Genomic DNA, 27,669 nt, shown 5'->3' on the forward strand with positions numbered 1-27,669 from the left:
TGGTGAACTAAGAGAAGAGGTATATATGGACATTCCTCCAGGTTTTTCAAGTCCTGCTACCAAGGGTAAGGTTTGTCAACTGAAGCGTGCACTCTATGGCTTGAAGCAGTCACCAAGAGCTTGGTTCGGTAGATTTCACAGAGCTATGCTTTCAGTGGGCTACCAGCAAAGCAATGCTGATCATACCTTGTTCATCAAACGTATGGGTGATAAGGTTACTCTCCTCATAGTTTATGTTGATGATATTGTAGTGACCAGCAATGATGGTGATGAGATAAAAAGGTTGAAGCTGTTTCTTGGCCGTGAGTTTAAAATTAATGATCTGGGGACTCTAAAATATTTTCTAGGGATAGAGGTTGCTCACTCTTCAAAGGGCATATTTCTGTCTTAGAGAAAGTATGTCCTGGATCTACTATTTGAAACTGGGCTGCTAGGGTGTCATCCTTCAGACACTCCCATAGAAGCTACGACAAGACTCCAGGAGAAAGAAGGCACACCAGTTGACAAAGGTCGTTATCAGCGGTTGGTCGGCAAACTTATCTACCTATCTCACACTTGGCCAGACATTGCCATTGCAGTTAGTATGGTCAGCCAGTTTATGCATGACCCTTATTCTTCTCATATGGAGGTGGTTCTTCGCATCTTACAATACTTGAAGTATGCTCCGAGACAAGGAATTCTTTTATCTTCCAATGGTCATCTGAAGGTTGAAGCATACACTAATGCAGATTGGGCTGGCTCATGTGATCGGAAGTCCATCGCTGGATATTGCTCTTTTGTAGGAGGTAACCTCGTCACCTGGCGTAGTAAGAAACAGGATGTGGTGGCTAGGTCCAGTGCTGAGGCTGAATTCCGTGCGATGGTGCATGGCATCTGTGAATTGTTGTGGCTTAAAGGGTTGTTGCAAGATATTGGGGTTGCTGTCCAACTTCCAATGATGTTATATTGTGACAATAAGGCTGCCATAAGCATCGCTCATAATCTTGTCCAACATGATCGTACAAAACATGTGGACATTTCATCAAGGAGAAACTTGAAGCTGGACTAATCTGTGTTCCCTATGTGAAGTCTACTGATCAACTGGCTGATGTGTTCACAAAGGGTCTGAGTGGCAAAGTGTTTCGTCCTTTTCTAGCCAAGTTGGGCATGTGGGACATCTTTGCACCAACTTGAGGGGGAGTGTTAGAATATATGGGCCAGAATACCGTAGGGGTATTCTGGTCCTTTTTCCCACTTTCTCCCTCTTTATTTTCTGTTTTTATTATTCTGTAATTTGCCTTTTATTTCTGTATTTTTCCCCTTGTCGATCTCTATTAGAATAGACAAGGGGAGCACTCCTAGTTTGACTAGGAGTGTGCATTCCTAGTTGTTTCTATTTCTGTTATTAGCACTCCTATTTGATTAGGAGTTGTACTCTTTGATTCTATTACTATAAATAAAGGGCTAAGTGATAGGATTAATCACTTAAGCATTAATCAACTAGTTATTCTCTCAACAAGGGTTTGATGATCACATTGATCAGTCAAGCATTGCATCCTAAATTGTTCTGCTAACATGGTATAAGAGCTAACTAATCTGATCTAGGTTTCAGAACAAACCCCCCCCCCCATTGTTTTTCCTTCTCTTCATCTTCTCCCTTTCTCTTGGTCTCTTCTTCTTCTCCTTTTTTTTTTGTAATTCCACCCTTATTATAGGGCAGCACTAAGGAGGTAATCGAATGATCTAGTTGCTGCCCTCCATCTTACCTCATCAATCAATGATATAAAGAAGCTTTTTGCAATAGATGCTGCTTCCCTCTCTTTTGAGATTTTTTGAGATTCCTCTTTCTTGAAGATCAAGTCTCGATTACCACTGAAGATTGATTGTTCGTATTGGAGATCCATTCTGGCAGCCTTGGACAACGTCTATCACAAGTCATCATCAACAATTGAAGCCCCCTACCCTACATCGATCTCAATTTTCTGGGTTTTCTAAAACCCTGACATTTATCAATTTTAGGGTTAGGGTTGTCACCTCTTGCTAATTTGTTGAGGGGAGTTCTATTCATACCAGAGGAACACTCGACCCTATTATCAGCCACATATCTGAGTTTTTTTGAAAAGTTCAGGTCTTCTTCTTCTTGGACCGATTTCTCCAAATATCGATCTCCTTTTTTGGTTCTTCTTTGGCTGGCTGCATTGATACCTTGCTGGTTCTGTTGAATTATCCATCTCTTGCTGGTTCTGTTGAGTATGTCGGGTTCAGATCTTACTACTGCTACATCTGGAATTGACAGAGACAAGGACGGAGTATTTACCTTTCGCTGCTCCTGTTAATTTGATGGAACAAATTACTTAATGTGGTCCAAATCTACTTATTTGACCATTGCCGGTCAAGGACTTACTGGGCATATTATTGGCAGTAACACAAACCCAGCCGAAACTGGTCCTCTTCAAGATCGATGGGTTTCCAATGATGCTATGGTGATGTCTTATTTGCTGCACTCTATGCAACCTGACCTCTCCAACACTACTTATTATTGGATACAGCCCATCAAATATGGAGTGCTGCCAAGGAGACTTATGGGCAGGTAGGGAACGATGCTCAGGTGTATGAGATTCAAAAGAAGGTTCATGACACCATGCAGAAGGAATTGTCAATCTCTAAATACTATGCTGCACTAAAGAGTTTATGGCAGCAATAGGATCATTACTCAGATCTTCAGCCTTCCAATGCAGCTGATATTGCCGCCTATCGCAAACACGTGGACAAAATTTGTGTCTATGATTTCTTGGCAGGCCTGAATGTTGAATATGATCCCATTTGTGTGCAAGTGCTTAACCGATCTCCTTTCCCTATATTAGAGCAGTCCTTTGCTTTGGTTCATACTGAGGAGACTCATAGGGCTGCTATGTTGCACACCACTACTATTGATACATTTGCCTTACAAGCTGATTCCAGGCCTACTCCCATTACCATAACCGATGGTGGTAATGCTGCCTTCAAGGAGCCGGTAAAATGTGAACACTGCAACAAACCCTATCACACTAAGGCTACTTGCTGGAAATTACATGGGAAACCTGCTGACTTTGAGGCGAAACATGGTCGTGGGAAGTCCAAGTCCAAGGCTAATCACATTGGAACTACTGATGCTGCCCCTTCTACAGACATTGGTCTCACTCTGGATGAACTTCTAGCTTTCCGTCGCATGCTAAAGGCCTCTTCAGCTTCACCAGCTCCGGCATCTGCACCTGCTGCCCCTTCAAGTTCTCACTTTGCTTCAGGTATTTAAGTCAATAGTCATTGTGCATCGGCTGTCTCTAGTCCCTGGATTATAGACTCCGGTGCTACTGACCACATGACTGGTTCTTCCCATATTTTTCACCAGAATTCTCCCTCTTTGGGGAAAGACACTATTTGTGTGGCTAATGGTTCCCTTTCTCCTATATCTGGAAAGGGTTCCATTTGTTGCTCTCCTACCATTACATTATCTTTCGTTTTGCATGTTCCCTCTTTTTCTACTAATCTTCTTTCAATTAGTAGTCTTACCAAATATTTAAACTGCAAAATAACATTTTTCCCTTCTCATTGTGTCATACAGGATCTGGTGAAACGGACGATGATTGGGGGTGGTAAGGTACATGGCGGTCTCTATTTACTTGACACGAGTTAGACTTCTCTTCCGCCAGTTTCATCTCCAACTCATCAGTTACACTCAGACTCGTCTCCTAATCTCCACCTATGGCATTGCGGCTCGTCCATCCTCCTCTTTGAACTTTAGCTTTTTTTATTTCCTCAGTTAGTCAAAGATTGTAAACCGGATGAGTTTTTATGTGAGGCTTGTGTTTTAGCCAAACAGACTCGTTCCAGTTATTTTCCTTTGAATAAAAGAAATGTTTCTCCTTTTGCTTTAGTTCATACTGATGTTTGGGGTCATGCCCGTCGTGCATCCATTTCTGGTCATTGATGGTTTGTTACTTTTATTGACTGTTATACTCGTACCACTCGAGTGTATATGATGCAGCACAAGAGTGAGGTTTTTCGATTTTTTCAGCTCTTTCATCATATGGTTTAGACCCAATTCAATGCATCTCTAAAAATTCTGTAGTGCCAATAGCAGAGAATACATGGAGGGTAAGTTCCAAACATATTTGGCTGATAATGGAATACTTCATCAAACCAGCTGTGTCGACACTCCTACCCACAATGGAGTGGCTGAAAGAAAGAATCATCATCTCTTGGAAGTTGCTCGGGCCATTATGTTTGCACGGCAAGTTCCTTCTCAATACTGGAGTGATGTTGTCCTTACCACTGCCTACCTGATAAACAGCATGCCTACCCGTGCTCTTGATGGTCGTGCATCTACCAACATTTCTCCAAGGTTCTTCTTTTGTTGTTCCGCCGAAGATATTTGGTTGTGTTTGCTATGCTCGTAACCATCACCCTCATGGCAAGCTTAATCCTCATGGCATTCAGTGCATCTTTTTGGGCTACTCAGCTACCCAAAAAGGATAAAAGTGTTATTACCCTCCTACCCGACGTACTTTGGTCACTATGAACATACTTCCATGAATCCCGGGCATATTATTCTCAACCACCTCTTCAGGGGGAGCATGATTCAGGTATTGAAGATGTGCCTGCTACACTACCGGTTCCTATTCAGGGGGAGCCATCTCCTCCAACCCTGCTCCAGCCTCTAGTTCAGTTCTTGTTCAGGGGGAGCAATTGGTTCGAAGACCTGTGAGTCAGATTCTTGTTGATAAAGTCTATACCAGGCAAGGTTTAAAGTATCGGTATCGGGTATCGTATCGGTCGGGCGATTTTAAGAGATGTATCGTGTCGGAGATACGTATCGATCGGTGCCGAAACGCATGAAAATGATCAAAATACATATGGAAATACATTTTTTTACACAAAAAACAATATAAACAAGTAATATATGTCATATATCATGCATATACACTAAGAATTGTGAATAATGTATAACCAGACAAGTGCCGCACTTCTAAATTGTTATAAAAGATGAGATTTCTTACATGCATAGTCACTCTATTGCCATGAAGAATGTCGGGGTGGATCAAACTCATGTCTGTAAGGGTCTTCAAGAATAAGAGCAACTAGGATGATGTTGTGTACTGACCGAACATAACCACAATACTGACCCTTAAGGAAGCCATTTTCGGTTTTGGGTGAAAAATGGTGGATTTGAGTTCAAATCTTTGCAAATGTATACAAAGCATGTATCTAATAGTTAGTTAAACCTATTCTCCTTGAATCATAGCAAAAAAAAACAGAAATAAAATGCAAGATTTGAAGCAAAAGATAAAGTTTTTGAAAAAAAACCTACCTTTTCCCTTTCAAGTGTTGAGTATGCCTTGTATTCCAAGGATTCAAGTGCGATGTGGATCTGGCCCGATATATTTTGTGGCACGACCCAAAGGGAGAAAAAGTTGAGATTTAGTTTGTGGATCTGGCCCGACATATTTTGGGGATTCTGGTTCGTGTTTGATGTAAAATATGAAAAAAGGCATGTGTATCCATACGCATCGATACGTATCGGTACGTATTGATAGATACATATCGATACGTACCAATACATTTAAAAAAATAATAAAAAATTGAAAACAGTACGTATCGACCATATTGCATCATATCGTATCATATCAACATGTATCGGTCGATACATACATATCGATACATTGTTTTTTTTATTTTTTAAATAGATACGTATCAATATGTATCGTATCGACACCGACCGATACCAAGACATATCGGCCGATACAGTACGATACGCACCGATACTTTAAATCCTGATACCAGGATCCTTAAGCACAAGGAGCAAGTTGAGACTACCACCACTATTGTACCTCTTCCCCAATCGTTAGACCTTGATCCAAAGTCTGCTACTCCATCTGGTAAGGATCCTTCTCTTGAATTACCTATTGATGTTCGTAAAGGCATTAGGTCTTGTACCCAACATACCATCTCCAATGTTGTTTCCTATGATTCTTTGTCTTCTTCATATCGTGCCTTTGTGTCTTCTCTTTCCTCAGTTTCAATTCCACAAAAGTGGCAGGAGGCAATTGCAAATCCAAAGTGGAAAGCAGCCATGATGGAAGAGATAAAAGCCTTATCCAAAAATGAGACATGGGAGTTAGTGGGACTTCCTCCGGGCAAGAAACAAGTCTGCTGTAATTGGGTATTTATAGTCAAGCATAAGATGGATGGGTCAGTAGATAGATACAAGGCAAGACTTGTGGCCAAGGGGTTTACTCAAACCTATGGGATCAACTACCAGGAGACTTTTGCCCTAGTTGCAAAGTTAAACACTGTTCGGGTTTTATCGTCATATGTACAACCAATCAATTCTAAATATCAAAAAAACGAGCTAATGAATCTCCTTCTTTTTGCCATTAAATTTCCCAATCAAATTTGTCGTAACATTCACAATGATAAACCTTACGAAGATCCCACTGGATTCCGGATTTTTTTTTAATTTCAGTCACGCCTTAGAACAGGGAGTTTATCCATCTTCCATAAAGGAGCTGAATTAAATCAAAGTTTCATGTTCGGTTTTGAAGTTGTTTGATTGAAAAGTTATTGATGCAGGACATTTGGGGGCTGCTCCTACTAGCCCTAGCCCTAGCCCTAGCCCAAGCCCAGGCCCAATTGGATCATCCAAGGGATACTAATGAGGGAGGGAAAGGAGTTTTTAAAAGAATGTATTTTGAGAGGAATGAGAACAGAATTGAATAATGGAAAGAATGAATTGAGTTTCTGGTTGTGTGCGTGTGCACCCTCCTTCCCCCCCTCCTTCTTCTTCTCTTTTCTCCCTGCAACTCTGATCCCCCCTCTTCTTCTTCTCACGGTTTCTTCTCTTTTTCCCCTGCAATTCTGATGTCCTTCCTGGATTCTCTTTCTTCCTTTCCCCTCTCCCATTAGTTATTATTTGTAATAATACATTATTTTACTTTTACTGGTACTGGATTCCAGTAGGGAGGCAGTAGTGGGGAATTTTTCGCAATGGGCAAAAGCCTGACGAAGCAATGCCGCAAGGAGGAAGAAGGCCCACGAGTTGTAAACATCTTTTCCCAGAGAAGAAGCAATGATGGTATTTGGGGAATAAGCATCGGCTAACTCTGTGCCAGTAGCCGCGGTTATTTGGAGAACTCAAGTACTCTCTTTCGCCTCTAGACCTAGCTACTGTTGAAACTCCATCCATAAATGGATAGATTTGGCCTATGGATGAATATGCAAGCATACGTTTCATGCTTGTTTGAGTAATAGCAATGAGATTCCCCAATATCATGCTAAGAATAGCTAGGATTTCCAAAAGAAGATGCCATTCGTTTGATGAGAAATAAAGAGGAATATCGAAAATTCGAGTGGGTGAAGCTGAAGCAGCTAGTTGCACGATGGTCAAAAAAATTAATCAACGTTCCCAGAACGAGATTGGTTTGTAGGATCACTTCCGGCTTTAGGCCTTTTACTAGTTAATCCCGGTTAAGCACCAAGACAGCGTATTTTTTTGAAACAAGGTCCTCGGTAACGAGACAGTTGCAGAAAATTTGATTGGAATGAAATTTGGAATGGGTACACTTGACGATATGAATCACTTGAAAATTAAACGTATTTGTTTTGTAGCAAATCTCTTACAAGATCAATTGAGATTGGCTCTGGTTCGTTTAGAAAATGCGGTTCGAGGGACTATATGTGGAGCTATATGATGACTATGCAGCAGTTGTCATTGATCAAGAAGGAAATCCAAAAGGAAGTAGAGTCTTTGGTGCAATTGCTCAGGAGTTGAGAAGGTTGAATTTTACTAAAATCCATAGTGATTCAAGGATAGTTTCATTTGTAAATAAGTTACATGATACAGACCCAATGAATTGGGATTTCCCTATTGGGCCAGGTCATTTTGGGGCAAGCGGATCATTTATCATAAAGAGGATGAGCTTCAAGAGAATGATTCGGAGTTCTTGCAGAGTGGAACCATGCAGTACCAGACACTAGATAGATCTTCCAAGGAACAAGGTTTCCCTACCAATTACTTCTCCTCTGGGCAGTAACGATGGATTAATTGAGGCCAATTAAAGTTGGACTTAGATAACCTTTCATTAGATGATACTGTTCCGATAAATAACTCTTCTATAGAGTTCATTAATATCCGAACTCATTAGTTTACGCCCATCTATCTGAATGATCGGTTTCAACTCGGGAGGAAGAACTGGTAATAGGCACAAAACCATCCATTCTTCATAAACATCACAGAAAATATGATTAAGACATTTATGGCTCCCACATAAATAAGGAGTTGTGCAGCAGCTACAAAATGGATGTTCGATGGAATATAGAATAAGGATATACAAACAAGAATCAATCCCAATGAAAAGGCAGGCAAACCTCCTAGCTGTCTCTGCACCCCTACCTTCTTTATCACTGGGCAGTCATTTAGGGGCCTTAGCTGGTGATCCGGGCTGTTTCCTTCTCGACGATGAAGCTTATCCCCCCATCGTCTCACTGGCCGACCTTGAATCATTCTTTCTTGAGTCGTACAAGGAGAAAACCTCCTATACGGTTCTAGGGGGCATTGTTCCTGTAGAAAACAAAGAAATACAGGAAAAGTATTCTTTATACGGTAAAAAATTCATTTATCTAGACCTTCTGTGGAGGTCCGTTTGATATCCAAAAACTGCTCAGCAACATTCGGACAGGTGGGTAATGTTGGGGTAAACCAATGGGTGAATAGCCCTAGCCCTTATGCGGGTCGTCTATCGTATCTCATCCTGGATCCAACTCTCTTTCAGAATTATCAAAAGGTATCAGAGCAAACAGCTCCACCAAGCCTCTGATTTTTGTGTTCTCTTAGAGTTTTCATTAATTGTGCTTTCAAGAATGAGAGAGTTTATATTACATCTGATGCTTGGGTAGCAAGCAAAGGAGATTGAGATAAGAAAGGAAACTGAATACAAGTTGAAATCAAATAGGAAACTAAATAAGAGATCCTAAGAAAACCAAAATTACTAAAGATAAGCACAACTGAGATGCACATCCGATCACAAAGCTGCTGGGGCTTCAGTCTTCTCCAGCAGAAGCATCTGCTGCTTCATCTCATCATCCCTTTCGCATTATTCTTTTTTGTTTTCTTTTTTTTTTTTTTCATTTTAAACCCTTTTCCTTGGGTTTCCCATTTTCTGGCCCTGTTTCCTGAGTTATTTTGAGTTAGGGCACCTAGACAATAAAGCAATATAAAGTGCCTTGACCCTCACAAACCACCTTGGTGCCTACGTGATGCCTCGACAACTATGCCGATAACACCTTCAACTCCTACTTTACTTAATATTGGGGGGGGGGGGGAATACCTAAAAGACCAAAAAGAAGTGACCCACATGTGCAACTGACTGGCTCATAAAGCCACAAAAAGATGCCATAGCTGGGCAGAGATCCCACTGGATCACCCATAGGCAAAGCTTGTCCATAAGCCAAACAACAAAACTTATACTATATGTAGCATCCAGCAGATTTAGAGAGATGAATTTTCTTTCAAGCATGTAATATCTACTTGTTACAACCGCTAATCCCAAAAGCTTGAGTTGTTAGGTAAGGACTACAACAACGTATATCAATACAACAGCCCCCCTCCCACCGCATGTTCAGGCCCACACACACGGCTCTGCACATGACAGTATGACACCATCATCACGTGGTGGTGCCATCATGTGACACCAAGGCACAAAAAGCATAGGAGTACAACACACAAAACCCCTCGCACATACCAGGGATCGAACAACCGACCCGGCTCTGATACCATGTTATTACAGCTAATCCCAAAAGCTCAAGCTACTAGGTGCTATTAGGTAAGTACTACAACGATGAATCTCAACACAACAAAACTACCCAACAATAGTAAGAGGATCACACTTATTAACTTAATCTGTGATTCTGCCCCAACAACCACCCCCTCCCCCCCCCCCCCAAAAAAAATAATAATAATAATAATAATAGCAGCTGCTCTACACACTGTAACCGCCTCCATGTTATGAAGAAAATAAATTCTCCAAGAGATGACAATATCTTTCTTGAGCTTTTCTAGTTTAGTTCCATGGTGCATCTCAATTTTCCAGGATCTTTTATCTTAAACTCACTTTTCCTGTGCATGCTTGACAAAGCGAGTATGGTCAATTCAACTCTGTTGGTGCCAACGACTGCCTAGCGCAGTCGGTATTGCCCTGCTTGTAGAATGCAAGCACCTTTGGCATGTCTCGCATCCAAGACTCTCCAACCCCCTCCCCCCACCAACAAATAGTTGGTCTATGAACAATCATTAAGAAGGGATCAAAAAAAAAAACTCAAATAAAAACCTTGAACTTTTCAAACGAAGCCCTTAAGCATTGCTTCAGGCCAGAGCTTTCTTCCAATTACATAGTTCTCCTTTGGCGCTATCTCCATATGAAAGGAGAAACATTATGGCACTTTCTTGTGAATTTCCTCCTCCATGTCCCAATGCTAAAACACAGTTCCATATCAAACTAATGAAGTGGTAGTCTAAATTGGCTGCTAGAGATTGGACGACCCAGAAAATTTTCATCTTTGCTCCTGGAGCAAAATTCTCCTAGTAATCAACCGCTTAGGTTCGAATGGGTACAAAGTGAACAAAAACGCCTTCCCTTATCTTTCCAAAGTATAAGCAAATCCAAAACTAAGCCTCCTTCCAACATCTAGCTTTCAGATTCCGTGCGTAATGGAAAAATGGGTTTTCTTCCTGAGCCTTCCCTATTTAAATTCCCATTCAATTATTTATGGACACAAACTGTTTAGGAAAAAGAAAACCTTACTTTTTCTCAAGGTTTCATTTCGGTGTTTCGGTCTGACCGAAATTTCGTCGAAATATGGTATTTTTTCAATGAGTTTTGCTTGGCCTTTTGTGGGTGTAAAATGACAGAGATTTCGGAAATTTCCGAAACGAGATGACCGAAATTTCTGAACTTTTCAAAATATTGCATTTTTTTCAATTCAATGTTGCATTTCGTTTCGACTCAACCGAAATATTCAAAATTTTGACCGAAACGAAACGAGTTTTTGAACTATAACGGAAAGCACCACCTGTTCACCTCAACCAAACAATGAAACATTCTAATTCTATATGACCTCAAACAGAGCTAATTGGAGAGCATGGATCCATGTAGCCGACCCCATTTAGTTGGGATAAGGCTGAATCGTCATTTTGTTTTGTTTTTTATACAACCATCTAAGCTTGCACACAGGTAACCTCATCCAAACCTTCTACCTCTACTATAGTTGCTTACTAATCCATCTTTTGTACCTTCTATGGACACTTTAAATTATTGTGTCAGACATAATTGAAAGTATCCATAACCTGATACTATATCTCAATTAAGAAAAGGAAAAAATAATTGTTCTCAATATCTCAGCACCAACTATATCTGTACATCCATGATGTGCCAACCTTATGTGTTAGGTGGCACATCAATGTCAAATGAAATTCAAAGCTCGAAATAGCATGAAATGACAAAATACGGATAAGAAAGTATACAGATGAATAGAAGTCTTACTTGAGGCAAGGTGATGGAGAATGTGGAAAGTAAGAGCTCTTCACATAAACCTGAAGATTAAGATGACCTCAAATTTTTTTGTCAGCTCTCAATGGAAATGATACAACTATGAAGACTCATAGTTTAAGAATTCTGACATTATGAAATGTGGTCACTGATCAGCTTCTTAAAATCATATCCATGGCTTTATAGATCGAGCATTAAGGTTATCGCTTAGTGTAGTTTTCCCTAAACGCAACGACAGTGTTCATTGTGAATGTCTGTCCATCACTGGAGAGAGTATGGACAAAAAGGAAAACTTATTTATGACGACAGGTATACTCATCATTCTGACTTTTGGGGTCTAGTGAGATCAATTCAGGTGACTATTTGATTGGCTTTGGTCTTTTTGTCTTAATTGTGAGCAGAGAGTGGATTCTTTCTATGTTAAATAATATGAATTTATTGAAAATGCTGCGCTTCTGTATATTTTTGTTTCTGGAAACAGAACAACAGTTTTGAAGACAAATACAATGTTTATCAGTTTGTCTTCATCATTGTTTCTTCTTTTTTTTCTCCCTGTCAACAGAGGGCCAAACAAAAAAAAATAAGCACTCAAAATAAATAAAAAAAACCTTCTTCACCATTTTTGCTGGAGCACATTCAGAGGGTGATGAATATCAAGTTATGTTGGCCCCTCTCTCTGTTGAATGGGATAAAATATAAAACAGATAGGAAAGAGGGTACTGTGCCAAGGAAGAGGACTCTAATTGTCTAATGATCAAATCCCTATTCTCTAAAAGTCTGTAGTATTTTTATAACATGCACATGACCTCCGGAGAAAAGGCACAGCAGCCAAATATGGTCACTAAGGCACTGTTTGGTTAGAGGCAATATTTGAAATTTAAATTGAACTTTGCAAAATTTTGTACAATACTTTCAGTTTGCTGAAGGGTCGAAACAAAATACATTGAAAAAAAAATACGAAATTTTGGATGAAATAACCAAAATGAAATGTCTGAAATTGAAAATTTTCTGTGAACATAACAAAATTTATAATCCAGAAAGTAAAATAAATTAGTGGGGACATGCCAGTATTACAGAACATGTATTAGAAACATAGTTATCAAGACGGCAAGGCGTTGCAGAGGATCCAAAATCAAGGCGACACCAAAAAGGCGGACCAAGGCATCCGCCTAGGCGATGTCTTGATAACTATATTTAGAAAAGTCAATCACTCCCTTATGACACAGAACCCCCCCCCCCAATGGCTAAAATTCTAAGTCAAGACCATTTTGAGTCAAAACAACATTGAAATGTGCAAAACATGAGAAATGTGTGAAATTGGTAGGAAACCTAAAACTCTTTTAAAAGAAAATCTGGCCGAATAGGTCTCTTCCTGCATTCTCTCCCATATACCATCAACAAGAGCAATAGAAGAATATTTAAAGAGAAATACAGACTTGTATTTTCTACCCAAAATTTATTTTTCTTGTTTTTTTTCCACAAACATGAAAAAAAAAGGAGAAATTAAACATGAACATAATAAACTAGGTCCAAAGTTAAGACCACAGATCCAATTTAATGTTCTAGTATGGAACATCAGGAGGGCGACTAAGGCCCCCTCACCCCCCCCCCTATTGGAGTAAAGGCGTAGGTGAGGCAAGGGTTTGCCAATTTCTTTTCTAACCAGTCACCATTGGAAAGCATCCCAGGGAGAAAGCAAACTGAAGGACTATAAAAGGTAAATATAATAACATTATGGAACATACTTGTGCTGTTATCCTTTTTTAGTAGACCAATATTTTTTCATATGGTTGTTGAAAAATAGATAATGAAACAATTTATATGAAATTATATAGTAACATCTTATAACATTAATCCATTGTTTTCAAGTGAATTTGTGTGATATACCTATCATATTGTTTAAACTAACTTATATTGATAAAAACACTAAAAACCACACGACCGTTTTGAAACCATAAAACCACTTCGGGGTTTTCTCTTTTTGGGGGCTTCTAATAGCTGCTAAAGGTATATTTATGTTTAAATAAGAATCCCTAGAACTTACACTCACAAATTTCAAAAGATTTCCCGCATATTCCTAGAATTTGAAAATCTTTACCAGATTTTCAAGCCCATTTCACACATTTTGATGAAAAATTTTGGTTTTAACCATGTGGAAAGTGGTGTCTTTTAACTAAATTTGGAACCGTGGTTAGAAATTTATGTAAAATCAAAACAACAAAAAAAATGAAATGTTTTCCAACCATACTAAATGTGGTAACTAAGTTTTAGTTCTGGTTTCAATCATGTGGAAAGTGGACTCTTTTAAGTAAAGTTGGAACCTAGGTTAGAAGTTAATTAAAATCAAAACAACAAAATGAATTTTTTTTCCAACCATTACCAAGTTTAATTGTGTAATTAACTCAAAATATACTACATGTGGTAACTAAGTTTTACTTCACTTTTCCACCAAAATACACTGAAATTTTTACAGCTCCTACTTCTCTCCAGTCTCCATTGTGGGACCCACTCATTTTCATATCACTAATCAACTATACTTCCAACCAAAGACCCCAATTGAAAGTTTCTTTCAAAATTTCTTTGCTTTTCATTTTGTTTTACTTTACCACTGCAAATTTATTTCTCTCACTTCACTTATAACCCAATGGGGCTAAATGAGTGGGAGAGTTGACCGGACCAATGGATACAGGGAACTGATTTTTTTAAAGGATTAACAATTAATAAGGATAGATTTCTTTAGCATATTAGAATGAAGTTGAAATGAGGATGTTGAGATGGATGAGTAGTAAAACTAGAATGATTAAGTTAGAGCTAATTTATGAGTAGCTCTGATACATGGTAAGTTGTAAGAAAGTTGATTGAGGTGGCATGGACATGTTCAACGGAGACCTTTGAATGCTCCAGTACAGAGGGGTGATTTGATTCAGATTGAAGGAGCTAAAAGAGCCAGGGATAGGCTTAAAATGACTCTAGGAGAAGTGGTGAAGAAAGACATGCATAGCTTAGGAGTTAGGATTAGTAACAAAGTATGGCTTTGAATAGAGCTGATTGGAGGGAAAGATCCATGTACCCAACCCCATTTAGTTGGGAATTTGGGATAAGGCTGAGGTAAGTTGAGTTGAGTTGACTCAAGTCGTATTACGGTGAAGCTGAGAAAATAATCTAGAACCATACTACGGTAGAGCTCTCATGACTTTCACTAAGGGCAGGTGATGTAGCTCAAAAAGGAGGATTCAAAATAAACTAGAAAATAAAGAAAAATATATGATACATATATGATACTAAGGGTCAGAGTGGACCACAAACTTTTTGGTCTCTTGCAGACGCACTCACCCAACTATTGGACTCACTCACCACTACAAAAACTCAAACTCAAATGAGGGCTAACCATGACACAACTACACATATACCAAAAATACAAATTATCAACTCCTCTTTTCCTCAAACCAAAAACAAGTATTTATAGGATGAGAAAGAGACTTTGGGGAGGGGAGAGACAATAGCCGCCATAGAGAATACCTTTGGAAAATAAAGAATCTAGGGAGAGGGACGGGTGAAGAGAGATGTTGGAGAAGGAGAGCGAGGTGATGCGAGGGCATTAAATCCCCTGCTTGAAAGAACTCGTCCTAAAGTTTGAAAAAGCCACCATTTTCCCAAGCGTCAAATCGATGTTGGTAATCCTTCCGTTGCTCTTCGTCAAACACTGGAAGTTTACTCCAATCTACTGAAGCGACGAAACAATCCTTGGCAACCTTCTCCATCATCTTCTTGATTTTCAGAGATATTTTGAAACTTGCTCTGATACCAAGTTGATGCAGCTCAAAAAAGATGAATCGAAATAAACTAGAAAATAAAGAAAAGTACAGGATAATAAGGGCCAAAGAGATCCTGATGCAGATTTATCATCAAACTGGGCTTCTTTTATTAGGAATAAGTCTAAGGTTGGGCTATATACATGTTGGGACTTTGATCCCATGGGTTTTCAATGTCATAGGTTAATTTTATGGACCTAAAGTAGGGGTACATAGGTTGCATACGGGATTAGCTCTATACTTAGTTTATTTTCATGTTTTTTTTTTTGTTTTGAATTGAACCGGTTGAACCACTAGTCCAAATTAAGTGATTTCAGTAGTTTTCTTTTAAGTGTTTAGTGGTACTGGATTAGGACTCTGTTTTGAGTCTACTTCAGTTTCCTAGTCAATTTAAGTTACCTAATAGGTTAAGGATTGGGTTAGGCCTTTCCTTTTAAGTGTAGGAGTCTATTTTTGAGTCTTTTATATAAGGTTGTAAAGGGGGGAAATATTGAACACGATTTTTTATAATGAAAAAGCTTTATGCTGCTCTCTTCCATTGAAGATTTTTGTCTTGTGTTTGATCAATGGTGGTGGGATCGGTGTTTGATCTAATTGACACTTTGCGGTGGGAAGCCCGGGTGGTTCGTTGGTGGGATTGGTGTATGATCCAACCGACACCTTGTGGTGCGAAGCCCGGGTGGTTCTTTTGAAGCTTTCTTTTGGTGTTCTACGTGCAAGATTCAATTTTTACTCAAGTTCCGCATTCAAACAAGCTGCTGCCAACGATTCTCTGCAACAACAATGAGTTTGAATCACCCCATCCCCAACAATTCTTCTTCTAATCCTCTCACAGCCCAAACCCTACATTTCCCCCTTTTTGTTTTCACTTTTCCCAATGCCTAAATTCTGCCCAGATCAAACCAGCTAGCAAAATCCATCTTTTCCTCTTTTCAAAAACCCGAAACCCTAACCTTGTTGTTCATTCAAATACCTAACTCCATCAAAACATCTCAGGACCTTCACTGATAGACTTCCCTAACTCAACTTGACATAACCCATACATCAAACCCTAACCCTAATTTCACCAAAAACCTATTTTGACCTATCTGATTCACCTGTTCATAACGGATCCAAATTTATTGACTCCTAGTTGGTCTTCTACTAACCTAGGACTACATTAGATCCACTTAACTTTAGGGTCTCTTCAGGACTCACCACTAGGGGGCTCGCCAAAAACAAGTATTTATAGGGAGAAACATGTTGGGAAGGGCAAGGAATACAGCCGTTGAGAATATCTTGGGAAAGTAAAGTCTATATCATCTAGGCAGGCAGGTTCAACAATTTCCAGTTACCACCACAAAGTCTATATCGTCTACTTGTGAACTTTGTGCTACATACTAGATTAAGGTTGACAAGAAAATTGCAGAAACCTAGGCGAGAAATTGGAGTAAGGGAAAATGTTGGGACACATTATGCCAAAAAATGGAGACTAAAGATTCTAACCGGCAAGAAGATTCTTCAATTAAAAATCAACAGCAATTACAAAAACTAGAGTCGCTGGAGAGGGAGGGGTGAAGAGAGACATTTGGGAGGGGGAGTGAGGTGCTGAGAAGACATTAATGCCCTGCTTGACATCATCAGTAGCCCGATGAATGACCATGGGTATAATTTACAGAGAGTCAAGCATATATATTGACAAAAATGTCTTTTATTAAAAAAAATTTTAAAAATATCCTTAATGTGAGTTACCAAATTTATGCAAAATAAACCACTCTAATTATAATAAAAGCATGTCAACCAGATAACAGAATGGGTTTGAGTGTATTTATGTGGGTTTTGGATTGAGTTTGAACCATGCCAAAGCCCAACTCATTTAACAATCGGGTGGACTTTTGTTACTCTCCATGATGCATTCGGACTAATAAGTTTTAATGCTACATCAATTCAAACTTGCTCGATCTGTTTAATGTGGGCCAAAAACAGTAACAGATATATCACACTAGGCAGGCATGTTCAACCATGGTTTAGAGTATCGCACCATCTTGTCTCGGCCGATAAGTATTGGTATCATAGGGTATCGATACGATACAATGAGATACGTCTCTTTGTTTTTGAAAAAATTGGTATCGATCAATATCATATTGTATCGGCCAATACGATAAGATACAATCAATACATACCGATACTATTAATTTAGGGGTTGAAAAAAAATTAAAGTATTGGTACGTATCGCATTGTATCGGCTGATACGGTGTTATACAATGCAATAGATTGTGATACGCACATTAAAAGGCACATGTGAATTCAGAATCATGATCGCAGAAACCAGAAAGCATTAACAGCACCTGGACTGGCAATTTTTCACCCAAAACTTCAATTTTGTGACATCTTCAATCATGCTTGGGGCTTTGATTCCTTGATGAAAAACGAATCAAATCAAGGAAACAAACTGCAATATTGCTTATGTGTATAGTTTTTTGCTCCAAAAGTGTGTTTCTATGTGTATCTTGACCATTTTCATGTGAATCTGTAGTGTGCGATATGTATCTCCGATACAATATGATACGTCTCTTAAAATCAACCCACCAATACAATACGCAATACCGATACTTTAAACCTTGTGTTCAACATTTCCAGTTACCACGACAAAGTCTATATCATCTATCTGTGAACTTTGTGCTACATACTAGATTAAGGTTGACAAGAAAATTGCAGAAACCTAGACAAGAAATTGGAGGAAGGGAGAATGTTGGGGCACATTATGCCCAAACAAAAATGGAGACTAAAGATTCTAACCAGCAAGAAGATTCTTCAATTAAAAACCAACAAAAATTACAAAAACTAGTGACTCATCTTAACAGGAATTTCTCAGCTACGAAATCTTTTGGAAATTGAAAAGGCTATTATTACATAGAAGAACTATGGACCCACCACCATTGAAACAGTCAACTGCTCAAAACAATGAGCCAGTACCCTCACAAACTTGACATAGGTTGATTACGTAGATGAGTGAGAACTGAGAAGCATCAACTAACACAATCACTGGTAACAGATCTAAAATAGAATCTTTGTTTGCAAGCTTTGAGGAAACAGAATTCGGTACAAAAATAAAGACAACCAATACAATCACTAGACATTGTCACTAGGAACTAAGGGGACTAGTGTCACCAAAATTAGCACTTGGTCATGGGCTAGCAATACCCTAAAAAGATATGTATTAGCACAAATCTTCTTTTCATCCATTAATAAGCCACCGTCTTACCCACAAAAAGAAAAGGATGCATAATTAACCACTCTGAAAGATTTCTTAATCAATAATTTGGTAAGATAAATCTTATTGTCCACGTCAACCTCAAATATTTTATGATTGTTCTTCTTTCATGGATTAGGTTGGAACAAATCTCATTAAAAGTATATAATAAAAACCAGTTAACTATAATATCTTACAAGTGGGTTCAACTACAAAGAAACTAAACAATTGGCACAACAAAATGTAAAAGGAAGTAAAGATGTTTAACAACAGAGAAATCAGTACAAATCTCAAGATGGATAAATAAGTGATAACACTACCTATTATGCTACATATATAAATAATAAAAGAATAGCATACTGTACATGCACCAAAATAATTGAAAAACATCTTACAAATGATTTGGAAAGACTAGCATACCTGAGCTAAAATGTTATATGAGACAACACGGAATCTGAAGCCTGGAACATAACATTTCAACGCACTTAGAATATACATCATAAGCTCCAGCATTTGTTAAACTTCTTTCCAAAATTAAATCTCACATGGTGTTCAAAACAATCTTGAGTTAGTCTCTCCCTATTCCACTGAAAATGTTTAATAAGAAATGTACACTGAGTAAGAATGGATCATGTGAAACCATTTCTGTACTGAGAATAAGAACGAAAGTTAAGAGCAGTTTATAGAGCCACTTTCTGGTTACTGAAAATTTACCTAATTCAAATAATGGAAAGTTTTTTTCATTAGAATTGCTTTTTACTTGCAAAAGAAAACATTAAAATGAAAGAAAAAAAAAGAGGAGCCAAAATAAATAAAATGTATATCAATATTGGAATAATGGATTGTAACAGGTTAACAGCACTGTTACCAGAAACAAATCCATTAATGGTTCAAAAGAATACAAACAATCCAAAGCCAAACAATACAGAAATAAGAAAAATGTAAACAAATAAATGATATGATTCAGCTTGTTTCCAGTCAGTTATAAATGACATGATGCATTCATGAATTTACAACTAGAATTACTCCTATGAGTATCTATATTATGAACGAGGCAGAGAAAGTAAGTAACTAGAAAAATATGTACATACCATCAGAGTTTACTCTTATATTATTTTCTTCATTTTCCAGAGATTTGAATTTTGGACATAGTGGCAGCTCTGGAGAGCTCATTTTGCTAATACAAATCCTGTAACAGAATTCATTAATCAATATCTATCATGAAGCAAAATGGAGTAGTCAAAATTAATTTCTATAACTTTTACTCATAGAACCATCATAACCACTTATATGAAATATTCAAAATGTGACAAAAAAAATAATAATAACCTTCTTTAGAGAAGCACTAGCAAGAACCATAAAATCTTTCAAATAAAAACTTAATGTTCGAACAATTCTTACACCATAAATCAATCTCCAAACCTCCAAATGGATGAGCATATAAATTGCAGCAACCTTAGAATTTTTTTTTTTAAAAAAAGTCCAAAGCAATACTATGACCAAAAACACGGTGAGAGTAAAGTAGAATAACCCTCTAATAATTTTCCTTTTATACACCAAACTCAAAAACATAAGAACTATACTGTAAAACCATGATTGGCCAACTAATCTTAATAGACCACAATAAGGTTATCATAAAAATCCAGGATTGCTATAAACCTTCCAAATTGTTGGATTTTTAATTGTTTTTAAAATTAAAGGTTCAAAATGCGGTTTTGTTGGAGGGTTGAGTCCTTTCCTAATAGACGCCTAAATAGCCAATAGGTGCCTATTGGAAGACTTGTTTGAATGACTAACAAACAAGCCTTATGGGAAAAGACATGAGTTGGGACATATCTCTTGAAGACATCCCTTAGTGGTGTCTCTTCCTCTCCTATATAAAGAGAGGATGTCTTGCTCATTCTCTAACAATTGTTTTTGGAAACATCTTTAGAAGCAATTTTAAATACATGTTTTCTTTCCTACCGTAGTCAGTCAGTATCGATGAGTTAGTGAATATAGCCTTTAGAAGCCCTTTGTAATCACATTTGGAACTGCAACCTATGTGATTAGAGAGTTGTTTTATCTTGGGGGTATAGATTCATGGTCAACCCGGATTGTAGAAGTGGGGCATCTAAAAACCTTAAGGAGAGCATCGTTTGATGCGACTCAACTCTACCATTTATTGTTTAGGTTACACAAGAGGATTTGTATTATTGAAGTGGTGCGATACTATCTGTCATACCAATCAGATAAGTCTTGTATTTACTATTTGTTTATTGTATTTCTAGTCTTATACTTGCTGCCCATGATATTTTATTCCTACACAATTTACTAATATTCCTACCTTTAAACTCAAATAAAAACAAAACGGAACTTTATTAGACGTTCAAATTTCAAAGCAGGATTTTTATTTTTTTGAGGGGGGTAAGAAGGTTGAGTTGAAAAAAGGCCTCAATTCCAATCTTGTCTTGCTGACAGATGTTATATGTGTGGTGTGAGAAATAATATGCCACATACCACTAAGTGACCTGTATTGGTTGTGTTGCAGCCAGAACTGTATATATAGCTCTACTACTTGCATTTATTCAGAGTAAATTGGATGCTAGTCTCAATAGCTACTTTGCTTCTGAACAAATTGGATGTTATTAGATTTCATCTGTAGTAGATGGACAGGCAGTGATTCACAACAACTGCATAAAAACTAAACTTATACCGCTAATCTCATTGAATTTGAAAGAGAAAAAAGAGAATAAGTAGCAAGATACATTGTCGAACTTCGTAGGATAGATACAAGAAGCGTAAACCCTAGAAAGAAAACCTTAAGGTTTCTGAGAGAATACTTCCAAGAAAAAATAAAATGATAAAAATGGTATAAATCAATACCTTCGAACAGGGGAACCGAAGAGGCGGGGAAGCAGAGGGAACGCCTTAAGCATTACAGCTTGTATGTATGTATCCCTTATTAAACAACAGAATCTAGGGGACGCGAAGAGGCTGGAATGGTGACCGTTTATATTTGTATTTGGAATCCGAGTGAACAATGACCAATGGCCAACCGTTTAAGTGAATCAAACGATGGTAACCGTTTGATCTATCGACGCGGATGTTAGTATAGGTCATCTAGTTTTTTTTTTTTTTTGGGTAGAAAGCATGCATGGGATCATTATCGTCTCCGGTTCCTGCCCGGTACAGTTGTCCGGTTCGTTGTCCGGTTCCTCTCATAGGGGGCCGGAATAACGACCTAACCCCCTGCCCGAGTGAGGTTAAGTCGTCATTTCCACCTCTCTATGAGAAGAACTGGACAACTGTACCAAGCAGGGAACCGGACAGGACAAGAATTACGAAAGCATGAGAGTATATGTATGTATCCTTTATTAACAACATAATATAGGGGAAGCGAAGAGGCTGGAATGGTGACCGTAGATCTTTCGACGTTGATATTAGTATAGGTCATCTAGTTGTGCTACGTGGATCGGTGGATGGATGGAAAGGGTGAAACATTAATTATTCAAAGTGCTAGAGATATCTATGTCCTGGAACATCCTCTCGAGAAACAGGGGTAATGCTGCGTACATTTGACTCTCCCCAGACCTTGCTAAATGCGGGAGCCTTGTGCATTGTGTACGGCCTTGTTTTTTAGCTAGAGATATGTATAGAATGTTCTTCATCAGGTAAAGTGAGGATTTCAACTGCATTGAAATCGACCGGAATCGGTCCTCAGATCCAAAAATAGGGAATTTCTATCAATCATATCAAATCGGTGAGAATAGGTTACATTCACCGATCCAATTCCCAATTCTTAAAACCCTGATCATCATGCACCTCTAGCTTAAACCTTAAAGTATTGATTAGCATGCAGCAATAGATCTCCGTGATGTAGTGGCAGTGTACCATCCCTAGATCCTATGGTAAATGAAAATCACTCTTAGTAAAATTTCCAACTCTCATGCTTGATGGAAACTAAAGAAATTAAACAATTTGAAAAACATGGCCACTGGCCAGCAACACAAATAAATCATGAATTAAAATTTTTTGATTTTATTTTTATTATAAAAAAATCCCCACGATATCAATGTGAAGATTCTTATGCACGTTCTCTCTCATCTCACCCATGGATCCTATACTCTCACTCCAATACCCATTATTGAATGATTCTATCACCCACCCCTTTATTAATAGGAAACTATACTCTGATGCTGCAGTGATCCCTCTCCCAAAATAAAAACAACTGTTTGAATGATTGATGATTGAGTTGGGTAGATCCAATGCAAGGTGACAACGTTAAAAGACTTGGGATCATTTTGGAAAAGGGGAAAAAAGTATTATAGTATTTGATATGTGCAGTGTTTTGTGATGTGATAAAGTAAGGAAGAAAAAATAAATTAAGGTGCAAAATAGATAAAATATATATATATATATATATATATATATATATATATATATATAGGCTTGCTTTACGGACAAAGCAACAAAAGTGTCTTGGTTTATTGGGAAGTAGCCAATCTTTTCTCAAGATAACATCTAGAGATAATTTAGAATTCAAAGGCTTAATTTTTCTTACCTCTAGCCATATTTAAATAAGCATACAAGATAACTACCGTGTACAACTAAGCATCCCATTTCGATAATAACTTCTAGCCACTACCTTGATAATTTCCTAAACTACTTAGAAGAAATAACCCCCATACAACTCTATGCACACTAACCCACTAACTGTCACACCCCGCTCCCAGAAACCCAGGGAATGTGACTAGGATGCTTACCATCATCCTAATCAGCCTACCAGGATCTCAAACACAGTATATTATTTCACAGTCCAAAACAATAATCAGCAATCAGAGCAACGGAAGATAGAAATATAATAATAAATTTGATTCTAGAATCTACTATGTTATATTATATTAAAATAAATAAGTTTATCCTTTGTTCATCTTCTTAACAAGACATATGTAATAGTTACATCAAGTATTACATCAAAATACAATATTTCAACAACTAAAAGAGATGAACCACATCTTCAGTCATTGTGCCCCGTAAGCACATGCATCATCTCCACAATCAGCTCCATGTCCATTGGGCTTTGGAGTCCACCAACCATCATTATAGACAGCAATAGCGGAAGAAGCATTGGTGCCCACCGGCACAGAAAAACCTACATCACAGTCTAAAAAGGGGTGTCCACATGGAGTGAGCTTCACTAAGTTCAATGAGGGATGGGGGCATACAAGTATGCACAAACAATAAATGATACGGTGTGTGTATTCATTTGATTATTATCCACCTAATAACAAAACTAGGTTTCTGGTAAACATGCTACTGCAACACAGGCGGTACCACTGGACCGGTAAGTGCCTAATCTCCCAATGATGCCCTGATTGCGTTTGGAAGCCTTCCATACACGTGTATGTCCTGCACAGCAAACCCCCCTATATGTGCCGGAGCTCACTAGCCTTTACCAAGTTCGAGAATGGTGTTCTAGTACGTCGGACACAACCATCGGTCATTCAACACTTTGCCCCCTGTTGGTAAGGAGTGTAGCACTGGGTAATCACCCTAATCACCATTCAATCTAGGTGTCAATGCATGATAGATCCTAGTGTGATGCTATATAAGTATGTAACAAATTCGAGTTTCATACCACGGATAAACAACATACTAGCACTACAAATGCAAATATATCATGACAGTTCACGTTTATATGCATCTAGTATGATAGGTGTCACATACATACATATATATATCAGAGAACAAAATGTTAGTACTGGATTTCCCTTTGGCCACACTACCCAACTTGTCTCCACTAACATACACATACGCATACATTATTCGTGGAAGATACGGTACCGGCTCAACCATCGGCCACACCGCATCCCATTTACATAAATAAGTCTAATGCAACATAAGTATGGCGATCCCGGTACCGAAATCCACCTTGGCCATACTGGATCCCATTTCCAACAATAAACATGCATCTCATTCATAGCATATAAACAAACATAATTATATGGACATTAGTTCATAATTGAAATGAATGAAATGTGAATACATAAAGCAATTAAAGAAACACTCTGCAAAAGAAATCAACCACATCCACTCACCTTGTCTCAAAGATTTGGGGAATACAACCCGAGTTGACACCCAATCGAATCCTGGATACGCCCTCACCGATGTATTAAGTTTTCCCTAATTATGCTATCAAGATGTTAGATCCAATATTAGATGAGTGCCCAAAGGTTTCCCAAAAGGGCAGAGTACAGTTCCACACTAGGAACCAGCTGGTTGATGAGACCATTGACCGGTGGTAAGACCAATGATCAACCGGCGACCTTGGAAGAAGCTTGGGTTACCAGATTGTACCCACTGGTTGATGTAGTCATCGACCTGTGGATCACCTAGCCATCGACCGATGGGTGGTCCAAGAGCTGTTCTTCAGCTCAGATGTAATCTGACACTTTTGTCGAGGTTATTTCCACTTTATAGAGATTGTAGGGTACCACTCTGCCTACGCACAGAGTCTATTTGCATTGCATTTCACCTGGGTAAAATCGGAGATATGATCCAACCTCCAGTCAAAACCTAAAAGCTAGGGTTTGGGCAGTTTTCACCCAAATCACCTCGGAATTGGTCAGGAACGAAAATAGGAGTATACAAGAAGAAGAAAAACCTTTACACAACAACACTCCAACTGGCCTCCTTGCTAGACACTGGGTTTTCACTGAAACCCAACCAAAAACCTTAAACCCTAGGTTTGTAAAACCTTGAAAATAAAGGGAAAAAGGTGGAAATTAGAGTTCCTACTTGGACTTTAGCTTGGACAGCAACACTGGCAATCTGAGCTCCTTCTTCCTCTTCCTCCTTCTTCTTCTCCTTCCTTTCCTTATTTTCCTTTCTTTATCTCTTTCCCACGGTTTTGGTGTAGGAATAATGAGCCCTAGAGACTCATTTCCTTATAGGCAAGGGCCACTGAGGCTTATTTGCCTGCATGCCTAATTGGTCAAAACTGATTATTTAACCAATTGGACCCCGTGGACCTGCCACCTTGATTTAAAATTGGGTATGAAGATAAAGGTAGGTCTCGCATTAAGTTGGGGCACACGAGAGAATTTAACATGGAACACCAGGTCCCACAGATAGTAGTCCAATTTTGGGATAGCAAGACTAGGCGACAGAAGGGGTCAGCTGATCTGAGTCAACCCATGCTGAACAGCCGGTTGGCCATTCCTTGCTCTGTTCCAGCTAAAAACCCATCAGTGTCTTCCCCACTCTCAAAGGCACTTATGGGGCTCCATGCAAGGCATTTCTATCAATATCTTACCAAGTAATCAAGGGCAAAACAGTCAAGGGTAATTACCTTGGATCAGTTATCCGACAGTGGTTTTGGATATCCATCTCTACGGGAATGGGGGATACTCTACCCATCTACCACGATCCAAATATCTCTTTGCTACTTTAACAATAATTCTATGTAGTTACTCAACATTTGCAGCCTACACACTGACAGAACTGAGAGCTATTGAAAATTCAAACTAGGCATGTTTTGGCACAGGTATAACACTAACACACACGATAATAACACTCACTAATACATACAATAAAAAAATAACCATTCAACACTCAACATTCCCCATCTATGTACATAACACTATTACATATACATGGTTGATCGACACAAAGCCTTGGACTAAGGTGTTGGCCTGACGAAGATAGGTTTTTGCTACTTTATTTGACTTGATGCACTCCAGATAGCGGCAGATCCAAAAACAGAGAAAGGCCGTAAATTCAAATTCCGTGATGGGACCTTCTGTCTTCCTTTAAACAAATAGATACATACCAAAGATAGATTTCCTCGAGAGGTCAAGGTCTTATTGCATCTCAGCCCCATGTTTATCGGGGGGTCACCAGAGATGTGCCATTGAACTCTTCCCCTACGGCTCTAAGGCCTGTTAGCCGCTACATCTAAGAGAGTAGGGCTCATCGAGCCACAAGAAAGTGGAAGGAGTTGGTGGAGTAGGACCAAAAATGAAGGGCGGCCTGTAACAAAGAGTGATCTAGAGGGATTGGGAAGTTGAACAACCCAATGGCTTCAAGGATCCCAGTTTGGACAAACACTCACATTTAATTTCAGTAGTACGATCTACCCAGTTTTCCCAGTCGGGAAGGTGTGATGGACATAGTCGGTTGAAGGGTTTGGGCTTAGGACCAAAAGGTTTGGAGGAATGGAAGAGGATTACTTCCTCAGAGTGCTTTGGGAAATTGGGGACGGAGACTGAAGAAGAAGGATGTGCAGGGCCTAACTTGAAAGAAGGGGGCTCAGGGTTAGGAATGAGTACCTCGAATTGAGACGAAGAAGGAAGCAAAGCTTGGTTCTCCTTCATGATGTTCTCCAATTCTCTCTCTCTCTCTCTCTCTCTGTGGGTGATAGTAGGTACAAGCAGGAGCTTCTCCATGATGGTGAGTGGAACTCGTAAGAACTTGGAAAGCGAAGGAGGAAACCTGGAGAATGGAGAAGAAGGTTGGGAGGAAGAAGAGGCTGAACAGTAGGGAAAATGATTGGGGGTTTTAAAGGATGGAAACCCTAAGAGGACTAGACTTGAAGGCTATCAAATCATCTTTTTGAATTTCAAAATTCAAGAGGAGGGGAATAGTGATCGTTCGTGGCATCATTACAAACAGAATCACGGAGCGTGATGCCTGGATTTTTGGCCAGGGCGGCTCAAGGATGGAAATCACGGACACCAAGAGATACACGTTGGAGTGCTCTTTGTTTTTTTTTTAAATTCAAAAGAGCAAGATGCGTGACATGGCACCTATTTTTTTGGCCTCGATGGCTGGAGGATTAAATGCCATGTTAGGAGTTGGGATACGTTTAGGAAACTCAAAAGGGTCAGCTCGAAAGATGTCCTCATAACACAACCTCTTGGGATTCAGGCCATGTGGCGTCATCCAAAAAGGTTGTGAGGGGCATTATTGGTTCTTATTTCTTAGCCAAGGATAGTCCAAAAGAAAAGTGGCCACGTAGGCAGGACACGGTGCAAGGGAACCATGCCTAGGGCCAGAGACACGTGCTAGCAATGGGCCTTGGCCT

At 38.9% G+C, this 27,669-nt stretch overlaps 1 protein-coding gene across 2 annotated transcripts in view; it reads right to left on the reverse strand.

Annotated features, from left to right (window-relative positions):
• The window catches only part of LOC122645743 (carbon catabolite repressor protein 4 homolog 4), a 35,394-nt gene extending 13,840 nt beyond the window's left edge, over positions 1 to 21,554 (reverse strand). For both annotated transcript variants that reach the window (XM_043839086.1, XM_043839085.1), the window contains exons 1-4: positions 21,468 to 21,554; positions 19,694 to 19,791; positions 19,023 to 19,063; positions 11,553 to 11,602 (exon numbers count right to left, since the gene is read on the reverse strand). In XM_043839086.1, the coding sequence (XP_043695021.1) occupies positions 11,553 to 11,602; positions 19,023 to 19,063; positions 19,694 to 19,791; positions 21,468 to 21,520 (242 nt within the window). In that variant the 5' untranslated portion in view covers positions 21,521 to 21,554. The remainder of the gene's footprint in view (positions 1 to 11,552; positions 11,603 to 19,022; positions 19,064 to 19,693; positions 19,792 to 21,467) is intronic.
• Between the last annotated feature and the right edge of the window lie 6,115 nt (positions 21,555 to 27,669).

Source organism: Telopea speciosissima, chromosome 11 (assembly GCF_018873765.1).
Source record: "Telopea speciosissima isolate NSW1024214 ecotype Mountain lineage chromosome 11, Tspe_v1, whole genome shotgun sequence".
Classification (NCBI taxonomy): domain Eukaryota; kingdom Viridiplantae; phylum Streptophyta; class Magnoliopsida; order Proteales; family Proteaceae; genus Telopea; species Telopea speciosissima.